Source organism: Meles meles, chromosome 6 (genome assembly GCF_922984935.1).
Source record: "Meles meles chromosome 6, mMelMel3.1 paternal haplotype, whole genome shotgun sequence".
In the NCBI taxonomy this organism is placed as follows: domain Eukaryota; kingdom Metazoa; phylum Chordata; class Mammalia; order Carnivora; family Mustelidae; genus Meles; species Meles meles.
In genome coordinates this window covers 1,693,969-1,707,264 of record NC_060071.1, presented here as the reverse complement: position 1 = coordinate 1,707,264, position 13,296 = coordinate 1,693,969, and the positions used below count along the sequence as shown (strand labels likewise).

The 13,296-nt window shown below is 59.5% G+C and overlaps 1 protein-coding gene across 1 annotated transcript in view; it reads left to right on the top strand.

Annotated features, from left to right (window-relative positions):
• MTHFS (methenyltetrahydrofolate synthetase) overlaps positions 1-10,880 on the top strand; it is a 32,862-nt gene extending 21,982 nt beyond the window's left edge. The window contains exon 3 of the mRNA XM_046006985.1: positions 10,475-10,880. Within this exon, the coding sequence (XP_045862941.1) occupies positions 10,475-10,710 (236 nt within the window). The 3' untranslated portion in view covers positions 10,711-10,880. The remainder of the gene's footprint in view (positions 1-10,474) is intronic.
• Positions 10,881-13,296: the final 2,416 nt, after the last annotated feature.

Below are 13,296 nucleotides of genomic sequence, written 5' to 3'. Positions count from 1 at the left end.
CTGAGCACCCGTTCGCGCCCGGAGCTTACCTGCGGTGGTTTGCTGAGCACCCGCTCGCGCCCGGAGCTTACCTGCGGTGGTTTGCTGAGCACCCGCTCGCGCCCGGAGCTTACCTGCGGTGGTTTGCTGAGCACCCGCTCGCGCCCGGAGCTTACCTGCGGTGGTTTGCTGAGCACCCGCTCGCGCCCGGAGCTTACCTGCGGTGGTTTGCTGAGCACCCGCTCGCGCCCGGAGCTTACCTGCGGTGGTTTGCTGAACACCCGCTCGCGCCCGGAGCTTACCTGCGGTGGTTTGCTGAGCACCCGCTCGCGCCCGGAGCTTACCTGCGGTGGTTTGCTGAGCACCCGCTCGCGCCCGGAGCTTACCTGCGGTGGTTTGCTGAGCACCCGCTCGCGCCCGGAGCTTACCTGCGGTGGTTTGCTGAGCACCTGCTCGTGCTTCACTGCCGCCTCTGCTCGTGCGGCCACTCCTGCCACAGGCGGTGGTGTGGCTTCCCTCTGGGGCAGGGGACACCGAGTTTTAGGGGGAGACAGGCAGTTTGAGGAATATTTTTCTTGGCGAGTCACAGGTAGGTCAGGGTCCCCACGCGGCACTCTCTCCGGAAGCACGCTCACCTGCCGCGTCACATGGCCTCTAAGGCCCTTGTCCCGGAAATGCTCAAGGGCCGGTACTTCCAAAGGATCTTAAAGATATCTGGGGGGAGGGTTTTGGGGTGGCTCAGTCAGTTAAGCATCTCACTCTTGATTTCAGCTCAGGTTGTGATCTTGGAGTCCTGGGATTGAGCCCCACGTCGGGCTCTGCGCTCAGTGGGGAGCCTGCGTGAGATTCTCTCTCTCCCTCTCCCGCCGTCCCTCTCCTCACTCGCGCTCTCTGTCGTTCTCTCAAATCTTTTTAAAAATCTTGGGTTATCTACAAATGTGGTAAAAAATCCAAACAGCAGAAGGACAGACTGAGGCAAGGGAGGTCCTCCTCTCCCCCGGTTTGCTTCTCCAGAGCTGGTCCCTGTGGCTGGTTTTCTTTGGACCCTTCCCAGCTGTCCCGAGAGGCTCGCCCGTATTCTAGGGGCTGATCGGCCTTCACAGTGCACCTTAGCTCAGCTTCCATGCTGCTGTCCCCGAGGTTTTCTAGGCTCCCTGGGTTGGCTGGGGGGGGGGCATGCCGTTGGTGACAGTCTCAGCATCTGTCACCAAATACCACCCACGCTGCTTCTGTCTTGGCTTTCAGCCCTTCCAGAAGAGTCTGATTCCCGTCATCCCCACCTTGTTCATTTGGACACGTAGTCCGTGTCACAGGGTTGAATGAAAGCCTGGAACTCATCAACACTTAGGTTTAACTCGAAGGCATGCAGAGACCATCTCACATCCTGAAGACCTCGGTAGCGGATGAGCGGTGGCCTGCCCGGGGGCACGGAGGGAACGGCTCCCATGGCTGGTGTGGGAGTGACAAGTGGCCGTGGCCGGTGTGGGCTCCCATGCTCCTGTGACAAGTACAGTCCCTGTATTTTAACATAGGCATTAGGCCCCACGTTCAAAGAGTGGATTTTAGAGTGACAACACAAACGATCAGTCACAGACGATTGTCTTTCAAAGATGATTTCTTGGGTGCTTGGGGAGGGCTCAGTCGGTTGAGCATCTGAGTCCTGATTTTGGCTCAGGTCACGATCCCAGAAGCATGAGAGCAAGTCCCGTGTTGGGCTCTGCACTCAGTGGAAAGTCAGCTTGGGGATTCTCCCTCTGCCCCTCCCTCTGCTCGTGACTCTCTCTGAATGAATAAATCTTTTTAAAAAAAAAAGATTTTATTTATTTATTCGACAGACAGAAAGAGAGAGGAGAGAGAGCATGAGCAGAGGAAGCAGTAGAGGAGGAAGCAGGCTCCCCGCTGAGCAGAGAGCCCGATGCGGGACTCGATCCCAGGACCCAGAGATCATGACCTGAGCCGAAGACAGAGGCTTAACCCACTGAGCCACCCAGGTGCCCCAATAAATAAATATCTTAAAAAGAGAGAGAGAGAGAGAGAGAGATGGCTTTTACTATAGTGTATTTGATTCTGCATGGAGAGTCCCAGAGGGCCACGAAGGCCCGTGACGCAGCAGGGTGGGTGAACGGCGGCGCCTTTACCGTGTGACGGAAGAGCACAGCCCGCTCTCTGCCCGAGGTGGTCTCAGCGTCCCGCTCCTGCAGGGCAGCCTGCGCTGGCAGGGAGGTGAGCGCTTGGGACCGTCGTGGTTATACCCGTCGGAAGTCGCGCGTATTTGTACTGCGATCCCGTGACTGCGGGACCCCATGCAGGGTCTGTATGGCTGCACCAGGACAGGGGACCCGGGGGAGGGGTCCTGTGTCCCTCTGTTTCTTCCGAGGCACCCCGATGAGCTCAAAGCATCTGGTATCGATTTCTGAGAGTTCTGCGGCAAGAGCCCTCCTGAATTTTTGGTTCTGGATTTTATTTCAGGATTTTGGTTCCTTGTGCCCCCGGGATGCGTCTGTCATGAGCGGCCGGCCAGGGAGTCTGCTCACAGCCACCAGTTAAGTTGACACGTGGCTTGAATAGCTGAGAAACTTTACGTCCTCACACGCTGTCCGTCTCGGATTTCAGGTCGTTGCAGTTTGTCTGACGTCTCCCGGCTACTACGAGCTGGTGCTGGGACCCAGGCCCCACAGCCCCCCCCCAGAAGCCTGGACACCAGCCCTCCTGGTGCTTCCTCCGTCCCTGTGCCTGGCCCCGTGGGCGCCCTTGGCAGCAGGAGCGGTGCCCCCCGGGCGGCAGCCCTCAGTTTCTCTTCGGAGCTGAGCGCCCGTGAGGAGGCGTTTGGGTTCTCTGAGCACGGAGCTCGGGTCTCTGTCCGTGAACCGGCGCGTGAGCCCTGTCCTCCTGGCTCACCCGGAGGATGTACCGAGCAGCCGATCTAGTCCCCCCTCTCTACCCAGCATGTGGCACGGCACCTGCCCCATCGTGGGCGCGTAAGACATGGACCCCCTGCTCCCTTTCTTCCCTTCTAGAAGCTGCACTGTGGGGAAGAGTCCGTGCCCGGGAGGTGCGAACAGAGATGACTTGAATCTAGTCAGATGTCATTCTGTCCTCACTCTGGTGCTTTCTCTCATAGGAAGTAGAACCGGACTCGGCATTGTTCTGGGAAAAGGAGAAAACTGTCCCCAGAAGGCAAGGAAGGGACTCGTCCCCTTGCTTGCCGCGTCGGATAAGGGCCACAACGCAGTTCATGGGCAGGGGCGTTGCGTGGACGTTTAACTGAGGTTTTTTGTGCATGCTGGGACTGTCGCGACCAGACAGGTCAGCACAGCGATTAGAGGACCTTGCTGGCGTGGAGAACAGCGTAGCAGGAGCCCAGACTGGCCCGCAGGACCTCATGGGGCCGGGCTATAGGGCGGTGGGCCCCTCGGTGGAACGGGACTGCCCGCGTTTCCGGACAGACCGTGCTGGAGCCGTGCTGGGGCCGAGGTGTGTGGGTCCTGCCCCCCACCCAGTCAGGGGACTTGGATGTTGTCTTTAAGAGACTCTGATCGACTCCAGGCTTTGAGCAAGGGGAGTTAGGATGAAGGCTGAGTTTGAGGGGGGATGGAGACAGGCTTGCCGGAGGAATGCGTGCTCGGGCAGGCTGGTGAGGCGGGCGTCCTGCCAGCAGGGCGGTGGCTCCGGGAGGGGGTGGCCCGCAGATCCCGCCCCGGCCCTGCGCTGGTGAGAAGAGGGGGAGACGGCGGGGCATGGCTCCGACGGTCCTCGTTCCCAGCTTCTCTGCAGGCCGAGGGCAAGGACGGGCAGGAGTCAGAGGTCAGTGCGCCCGAAGAGGGTCCGTGGCCAGCTGCCGCCTCTGCAGCCGGGGAGAGCGAGGACGTTGTGCGCGGGTGGACTGTCCTCAGCGCCAAGCGCCGTGCTTCCGTCTAGGCCCCGAGGAAACCCTCCATCTTCGTTTTCTTTCTGGGCCTAGTTCCTGTTCTTTCTGTGTGAGTGCATGGAAGTCTGCGGCTCCGTGTCCGTCCTCGTGTCCCTGTGTCTGTCCTCGTGTCCCCGTGTCTGTCCTCGTGTTCCGTGTCTGTCCTCGTGCTCCATGTCTGTCCTCATGTCCCCATGTCTGTCCTCGTGTCCCCGTGTCTGTCCTTGTGTTCTGTGTCTGTCCTCGTGTCCCTGTGTCTGTCCTCGTGCTCCGTGTCTGTCCTTATGCTCCGTGTCTGTCCTCGTGTCCCCATGTCTGTTCTCGTGCTCCATGTCTGTCCTCTCCTCGTGTCCCCGTGTCTGTCCTCAGGTTCCGTGTCTGTCCTCGTGTCCCCGTGTCTGTCCTCGTGCTCCGTGTCTGTCCTCGTGTCCCCATGTCTGTCCTCGTGCTCCATGTCTGTCCTCTCCTCGTGTCCCTGTGTCTGTCCTCGTGTTCCGTGTCTGTCCTTGTGTCCCTGCTGGGTGCACCCTTGCCCCTGTGGTTTCCTCGTGGCCAAATCTAATGCATATTTTCCTGTCCTGACCGTACTTGTCCTTTCTGCCAGCATGCTGGTCCCTTCTCCCTGAAACTCCTCCCTTATGTTCTAGGGTGGGGTCAGTGGCCAGCAGCCCACGGGCCACAGTGGACCCGCCACTGGCCTCGGATAAGCCTTCCTGGAGCACAGCCACATGCGTTAGTGGACAGACTGTCCATGGTCGCTTTTGGACCACGGGGCAGAGTTAAGTCGTTGTAACGACCCTGTGGCCGTGAGCCTGGATTGTTTATTTTCTGACTGTACGGGGAACGTTCTGCACAGAGCCCTCCCCCCGTCTCCTTCCACGCCCGGAGCTGAGAGCGCAGGTGCCAGCCCCCTCCAAGGGGAGGTGGGCAGGCTCCGGGTGGAGGATTCCCCTGGAAGACTGCAGACCCCCGCCCCTCCCCAGCTGCCGGGCCCCTCCCCCAGCTGCCAGGCTCGAGCAACAGTGTCTGATATTTCTTAATGAGAAAAGGAGCGCTCTTGGCAACAGCCTCTCCTCAGACGCAGCCTGGCCTGGCCCTGGGTGGAGGCATTTGCAGGCATCACCTAGTCTCACGGTCATGGCCAGCCTTCTGCAGCGGGCACTGTTTCCAGCTGCCTCTCCCCGCTCTGGCGACCTACGCAGGAAAGCCTCGCAGAGCCATGGAGGAGCCTCAGGGCCGAGCGCCGCCGCCCTGGGCTGCCTCCAGGGGGCACTGGCGGTCCAGAGCCCGCCCAGAGGGTGGGCAGCCCAGGTCTGAGCAGACGCAGGGTGCTGGTCTGAAGCTTAGCCTTGGCCCTGGAGCCCAGAACCACCTTCATGACTGTGTGGGGCAGTCTCAGGCCTCATGGGGCGCACTCTCTGAGCGGCGGGGGTGCAGTCTGGTGCGGCAGGGTGCTCTGTGAGGCACGCACGACTGGGCAGAATCAGGTGCGGTCTTTGTGCGCATGGAGCCCTACGTCACTGCCCTCTCGCACGGAGCCCGCAGCGAAAACGGAGCCGCCAGAGGCACTTGGAGGACTTGTGCACAGACCAAGCGTCTCTCCTGCTGTCCCTGCCGGGTTTTGACCTTGCGGGGCATTCAGGAGGATCTGGGGTCCCCCATTAGTGGGGACACCCCAGGGTTGGACCGGTGGGTGCAAGGAGAGCTCATTAAGCCTGAGTGTGACCTTCAGGCCTCGTTGGGGCCTCGCCTCTGGGGAGGGAGAGCGTCCAGGACCGCGCTGTGACGGCGTGACGTGGCCTGGGGTGTGCGTGGGGGAGGAGGGGGCACGCATGGGGCGCTGGGGAGGATACAGGAGGAACTTGCAGCGACAGCAGACAGATGAGGTCAGGCAAGGAGACTCCGTGTTCCAGGAAGACACTTGGATTCGTCACGTAGACGCAGGCCAGAGCGGGCTTCTGAGGACCTGGAGCCGGGAACGCAGGTGACCCCGTGGTTGAAGGGAGTCGTGCTACCCATCCTATTGGCCGCGGATCCAGCAGCAGCACCCCAAACAGATTGTCGGGACTCCTGCCCGAGAAGGGCCCTCTCATGGCCTCTTGCCACCTGAGAGTTCCAGAGCCATTCTCCATGCTTACTCCTTGTAGAGCTTCCTTCTAGTGACCGCGCGAGGTAACACTTGCCGTATTCCTGTCCCTGGGTGTTGCCTCCGTCCAGACCCAGGGCAGCGCCATGAGGGCTATAGTGCACGTGGGGGCTGTGACATGGGGGGGAGCGAGATCACCTGGACTGCAAGGGGCTCGAAAAAGGTATTTTCTTGTCTTGCTGCCTCCTTTCTTCTTTCTCTTCTTCTAGTGGCCTGGAGGTGTGTGCTCTGAAATTTGGCTTCCCTTCCTCACGTATTGATGGGTGGAAATCTTGATTTCCTCCTGGCTTTCCTTTTCATATCTTTGCATTTAAAAAATGTGGTAAGTAACACATAACGTGAGAGCCATTCTCTCTCTCTTTCTAACTCTCTTTTTATTTGACAGAGACCACAAGCAGGCAGAGAGGCAGGCACAGAGAGGAAGGGAAGCAGGCTCCCTGCCGAGCAGAGAGCCCGATGCGGGGCTCCATCCCAGGACCCTGAGGTCATGACCTGAGCTGAAGGCAGAGGCTTAACCCACTGAGCCACCCTGGTGCCCTGAGAGTCACTCTTTCAACAAAATTTTCAGAGGGGCGTCCACGTTGGCTCTGGGCACAGTGCGGGGCGGCGGGCGTCCGCAGAGTGTCTTCACCCAGAGTGTCTTCTCGTCCTGCCTGGTGAGGCCGGCACCCAGGGCAGCCCCCCATGTCTTCTCCTCCGCGGCTCCCACGACCCCCACAGCACGTCCTGCGAGTTTGGCCACTCCAGACGCCTCCTGCGCGGGACTCGTGCAGGTCCTTCTGCACCTGGTTTATTTCGCTTAGCTGGTGTCTTCCGCGTCCATAGCAGGTGCGGGCTCCTTCCTCCCACGGCTGGGTAGCACCCCGTGTGCAAGCCTCCCTGTGCTTGTCCACGCAGCCGTCAGCCGACGTTTGGGTGTTTCTGCCTCTGGATTGTTGTGAGGGAGGCTGCTCTGAGCAGGGGTGCCCAAAGCCCTCCTCAAGACCTGCGTTCCAGGGGCGCTCTCTGGCTAGTATGCCTAGTTGTTCCACTTCCCATTTTGTAAGGAAGGTTTCACCGTCGTCCGTAGGAGCTGCACCTTCTTATGCTCCCGCAACGATGCACAGAGTTCTGGTCTCCCCAGGGCCTCAGCAACGTTCGCTATATGCGGCGTTTTAAACGGCCATCCCAGCAGGCACGAGGTGACGTGTCATTGATGTATTGATCTGCATTTCCCCGCTGACGAGTAACGTCGAACATTTCTTTCTGTGCCTCTTGGCTCCAAAACTGAATCAGGGAGACATAGGGAGTCTCAACAGCGCAATTACTAGTAATGAAATTCAGTTGGTAAACAAGAAGCTGCCCCCTGGGGCCCCTGGGTGGCCCCGTCGGTTGAGGTCCGACTCAATGATCTCAGCTCAGGTCATGGTGTCAGGTCGTGAGTTCAGGCCCGGTGTTGGGCTCCACTCTAGGCATGGAACCTACTTCAGAAACAAAAACAAAAAACGCCCAATAAACAAGAGTCCAGGGACAGATGAGTTACAAGAAAATCTACCAAACATTTAAGGACGAGTTAGTACTTACAGTCCTCGAATGTTCCGAAAAAAGAGGAAGGAATGCGTCCAGATTCATTCCGTGAAGCGCGTTACCCTCCAAACCCGGGTAAAGACACAACAGACACAGAAGGTCTCCCCGATGAACACAGGGACCAAAGTCCTCAACAAAACACTGGCGAACCCCATTCAGCGATGCAGTAACAGCTTCACTCCCCGTGATCAGGTGGGATTTATCCCGGGGTGTATCGCGGACGGCTCCGTGCTCACCAGTCAGCCCACACAGTCCTCACGTGAGCAAAGTGAGGAATACAAATCGCGGTCACCGTGTAGCTGCAGAAAAGCCTTTGACAAAATTCAACACCTATTCCCGATGACAGTGCTCAGCAAAGCGGATCTGTGGGCACAAACCTCCACATAGTGAAGGCCGTGGAGGAGAAACCCGCGGCCGACGTCAGTCCGTGGGGAGGAACGGAGAGCTTGTCCCCCAAGATCAGGGACAAGAGGAGGATGTCCCTTCTCACCAGCGTTACTCAACGTAGTACCGAGCGCTTTAACACAGCAGTTCGACAAGAAAAAGAAAGAAAAGGCGTCCAGACGGGTATGGACGATGTAAAGCCTCCACTACCTGCAGACGACACGGGACCGTATGTAAAAATCCGAGACTCCCGCTGAAAACTGCTAGGATGGATAAAGGGTTACAGTAAGGTCACGGATACAAATTAATGTACGAAAATGTTGGCCCTTTCTGGTCTTCTCTGGAGAATCCTCTGTCCGCGGTGTGGTCGGGTTGTTTGTTGTTTTTCTGCCGACCTGAGGGGGTCGTTCGCCTCTCCCTCCCAAACCTTTGTACTCCAACCTGGCGGACTCCTCTCTCATGCCCTCTGCTCCTCAGCAGACCCCTCTGCCTATCTGACCCCACCCCCACCCCCGTCACTCTGCTCCTGCAACCTTTCCCTGACGTTCTGAAACATGCCCGCACCCAGCTCTGGAACATCATCAAAAACCCCGGTCCCGCCAAGGTTCCCACGTGTCCTTCCCCGACCAGTCGGCAGACGGCCTGTCTCTCTGGCGAGACCTCAGGTGTGCCCTGTCCCTGTCCCTGTTGCTTTTAGGCGGTCAGCAGAGCTTCCCGGGGATGGGGGTCACACAGTCGCTCGTTTTATCCTGGCTGAGCTCCATCTCCGGCAGGAGCCTGGGAAACGACGTGTGTGCGTGTGTGCGCGTGTGCGTGTAGATGACGGAGCCGAGCTTTCAGCCCCGGCGTGCTCTGGCAACACGGGAGGACCCAGAGCCAGCCCGGTCTCCGTGCACGCAGCCCCGTTCATCCCACAGGAGGGGGAGGAGCAGGCCAGGGTCAGGGAGGAAAGGGAAAGTCAGGGACCAGGGCCTGTGAGCAGGTTTGGCCAGAAAAGACAAGCCGGTTTACACAGACGGTCACGACCGCGGTCGGAGGCGGCTCTGCGGGCTTCTGGCAGGCACGGCTTGGCAGGTGTGCGCTGGGCTCACCCTGCACGTCTGCGCGTAGTCAGAGCAGCTGCGGCCCGCGGGGGGCCAGCCCAGCCGGCAGTCTGAACACCTCTCCCCGAACACCGTGTTCCCGAGGAGTCACAGCTTCCAAGCTGGGACGTCCTTGGCAGCGGGCTGCATGCGGGGTGCCTCTGTGCCAAGCTCGAGGTCGCCCAGAGGCTCCCACGTGGCCTTCGGGCAGCCGGCAGGGGAGGCCGCTGGGCTCAGCCCTGAGTTGGGCGTGTGCGGTGGCTCTTGATTCGTGCTGGTCCGACGTCCTTGCTGCCGGACGCTAGCAGGACCCTCCAGTGGGACTGACTGAATCCGAGCAGCTCTCCACGTCGCGGCCTGTCCTGCCTCCTTCAGGGACCCCCCACGCCTCTCACAGTCGCCGCGTTTCCGTTGCCTCCACGACCCTGCCTTGCACCCCGAGCCCCGGCAACCGCTCTGGCTCGATAATGTGTGTCCACTCCTGGTCCCCGTGTTCCCTGGCAGGGTTCCAGCCAGAGGACAGTTGGGGTCCCCTTTTGTACCTTTAAAATGTCCCTGGCTGGGTTGAAGCCTGCTCTCCCGTGAGTCCGGGGAAGCTGACAGCCGGGCAGGCCTTGGCACCCCCACAGCTGGCCGCATCTGCCTGATCGCTGACGTGGAGGACGGCTCCGTCCGTTCCAGCCTCTCTCCGACCCTCTCTGGCTCCTCCAGTTGTCACGGTGTGGGGACACTGGCTCCCCAACCTGGTCGGTGTGTGGGATCGCAGAGATGCTTAAAAAAAGAAAGAAAAAGTGTTCTTAGTCGCTATCCAAGGAAATTCTCTGTAGCTGTGGATGGGGTCTGGGAATCTGGCGTTTTTGTGCATATGGTTGACCCTTGAACTACTCGGGGGCTGGGGTGCCACCCCCCATGTGGCCGCAGATCCACATGTGACTTTCTTCTCCTCCAGAGCGTGCCTGCAGTAGCGGCCAGTTGGCCAGAAGACCTGCCGGTGACACACACGGCTGGCGATCACGTCTTTTGCACGCTCTCTGTGTGGTGTGCTGTGTCTTGCAATGCGCTAAGCCAGAGGGAGGCAAACATTGTCATGAAAATTGTAAGGATGAGGAAATGCATTTACAGCACTATCCCCTATTGAAAAAAAAAATGCACGTTACTGTGGGCTTCCACGGTGCAAACCCACGTCGTCCGAGGTGTACACAGCAGAACGCCTGGGGAGATGGGGGTGGGCTCTCGGAGTGTCCGTCCCGGGTTCTCTGACCCGTGCTCACTGGATCTTCTAGAGCGTCGTGTGTTTCTTCATCAGTTGGGGAGAGGATGCATGTCATTCCACAGCGGAACGCAGACCCTGAGGGGTCCGTCTCTGTCAGAAACCGTTCACCCTCTCACCTGTGCTCCTCTCTCCCGCAGGGGGCCTCGATCTCATCTTCGTGCCGGGTCTCGGCTTCGACGAGCACGGGAACCGCCTGGGGCGAGGCAGGGGCTACTATGACGCGTACCTGAAACGCTGTCTGCGGGAGCAGGACGTGGGGCCCTACACCATGGCCTTGGCCTTCCGAGAGCAGATCTGCCCGCAGGTCCCCGTGGACGAGAACGACGTGAAGGTGGACGAGGTGCTATACGAGAGCCGTCCACGCACATCCTGACGCCCGCGCCACGGACCGTGTCCCAGGGGAAAGCAGAGCCTGTCTGCTGCCTCGTCAGGACATCCGTGCGCACGCAGACCACCTAAGCAGGTGTAGTCGCACAACAGCTGATGCTAAACCACCTTCCCACGTCGGGCAGGACGTGAATAAACACGCTGGCGATGACGGTGTGACCTGCAGCCTGTCTTGCTGGTTGGGGACGCGTCGGGGAGTCTCTGCAGCGTTCGCTTCGTGCTGGGGAGGCGCCGTGGTCCCAACCGAGGGTGAGGGCCGGGGATCTCGCCCCGTGGGGACACGGTCTCGGCGCGTCCTGTCCTGGGCCTGCCCAGTCTGGGGGAAGCTGGGCAGGCTCAGCGACTGTTCACCGACCTGTCCGTGTGTGCGCAGTTTCCCCGGAATGTTCTAGCACTTTGTCGTGACTTCATTTGCTCCCCCTGCGATTCCGTGTCTGACACTTTGTAGCTCTTGACAGTCTAGACGGAGACCTTTTAGAATTTAAATGCTTTAGTTCCGTCTCCGTGTCTCTGTGTCGGTCACAGGATTTAAAGTCTGATGTCCTGTGGGTTAGAAATGCCTTGTTTGCTTGTGGTGTCTGCTTTGGAAATGAAACGCGCCGCGGGCTGCAGGCCGGCAGATGGCCTCCCAGCGTGGGGCCGGGATTCTGTGCGGCAGGTTTGCCTCGGGACCGGAAACCGGGCATCTTCCTAGACGCTGCTCTCAACCCCGCGCCCCGCCTGTGCCGCGGCCTGTGGCGTTCACCTCCGGAGCCGCTGTTGCCCGTCCCCTCCCCTCCCCCGTCCCCTCGCTCCCGGGGTCCAGGCTCGCAGCCTTTGCAGGAGACCCCCTCTGGCCTCTCTTGCCCACAGTCTGGCACCGTCCTCTGTTTCCCAAACTCCGGTCCAAGTGACCTTACAAAGCGTGAATCTGGGAGTCTGGCCATCCAGGGCCTACAGGTAATGGGGAGCGGCTGGCTGCCTTCTCCTGCAGGAGGCCCCTCCGTGGACGCGGACGCACGCGTCTGTGCCCCTCCCTGAGCGGCGCGGGTGTCGCTTGCCTTTCACACCAGGTCCCATGCTTGCCCCGAGGGCCGCGATGCCCTCTCTCCTGTTGCTCGCCTGGACGCTCCCGTCCACCCTTCATGACTCAGCTGGGGTGACTCATCCTGTGTGGCGTCTTCCTCCGCGGCCCCGGGTACAGTTAGTGTCCCTCCACCCGTGTAAACTGCCCCGGTCATGTCCTCCTTGTCACACTGTCCTGCGCATCGACTGTTCGCTGTCACGTCTGCCCCTTCCCCAGACCTCAAGCTCCGAAGAGGAGGGACGGTGCTGGCCATTTCCCATACGTGGTGGACACCTGCACGCATGGTTGGTGTTGGAGAGTGTGGGAATGAGGGAACGCACAGAAGGAGTGCATTTAATCCTCAGATCCGTGTTCTTTGGATAATAGCATTTGATTTGGTGATTTATGCATGGAAGTAAAAAATGTTTTAAAATGTGAGATTCATGAGATTCCGGAAAGCCGGAGGGCTGCGGGTCTCCTGCCCAGAAGCGGTGACCCTGGTGGCCAGGACTGGGTGTTGGTCCTGGTGCAGAGCTACGGGAAGGGGAAACCCCCACAGCACAGGTAACGCCCATCAGGGTGTAAGCAGAGGCTGAGCACCAGAACCTGACTGAGCTCAGGAAGTGAGCCGGCGTGATCTGGCCGTGGGCGAGGGGACGGTCCAGGCAGAGCCGAATGGCCGTTGGGGCTGTAGCAGAGCCCCAGCTTCCGTCCACGATGCTGCCCTGCCTAGACCCAGGTGTGACTTACCGAGAAGCTAAACCGGAGAGGGGAGCCGCGACGCACGTGACTAGGAATGTCCAGTCACCCAGTCCCACTAACCCGGGAGCGATGCATGCGTCTAGGTGTGGACGGCTCCCTGCAGAAGCCCAGGTCCTGGGCCCCGTTCTCCGCATCTCTCGTTCAGAGATCGTTGAAATCCAGTTGGTCACACAGCATTTTCATCATGTGTTTGCACATTTACTCCTGCATGAGCCCTTGAGCTCGTCACGGGCAAGGTCACGGGGGTCTGGGGCTCACCCCAGTCCCCAGCACAAAATAATAACTGGTAGGTACTCAAGGAAGGAGGGAACAGTGTGAGGAGGCCTGGTCTGTGTTGGGCCCTGGCTGCTTTGCGCATTGGCCGCCACCTGCTGCCGGGATTCCGTCCTTTAGCCTTGTCTCCCAGTTGGATTCTTCTAGAATAGTTTCTGTTATGCCAGCTGCGTGACCCTTCTGGACCGTGCGTGTCCTGTGGGCTGTGCGGCTCGGCCCCCTTCACCTCTCATGGTCATCGTCCCTCCCGACCTCCGGCCCTCCCTTGTAGGGCTGATCTCTCCTTCCTGGGCGCCCCCTCCCCCAATGCAGGTTTATATGCTTAAAAACGAACAATTGCTTTCCAGATGACATCAGGCACAACAGGAAACAGGCACAGATAAAAGAGATGAGACCCGAGAAGCCGTCGCTTTTCTGTCTATAATCTGTGATGCACTTAATTCCCAAAAGGGAAAGCCGTGATGGAAATTTTCTTGAAATTTACTGTTTTTG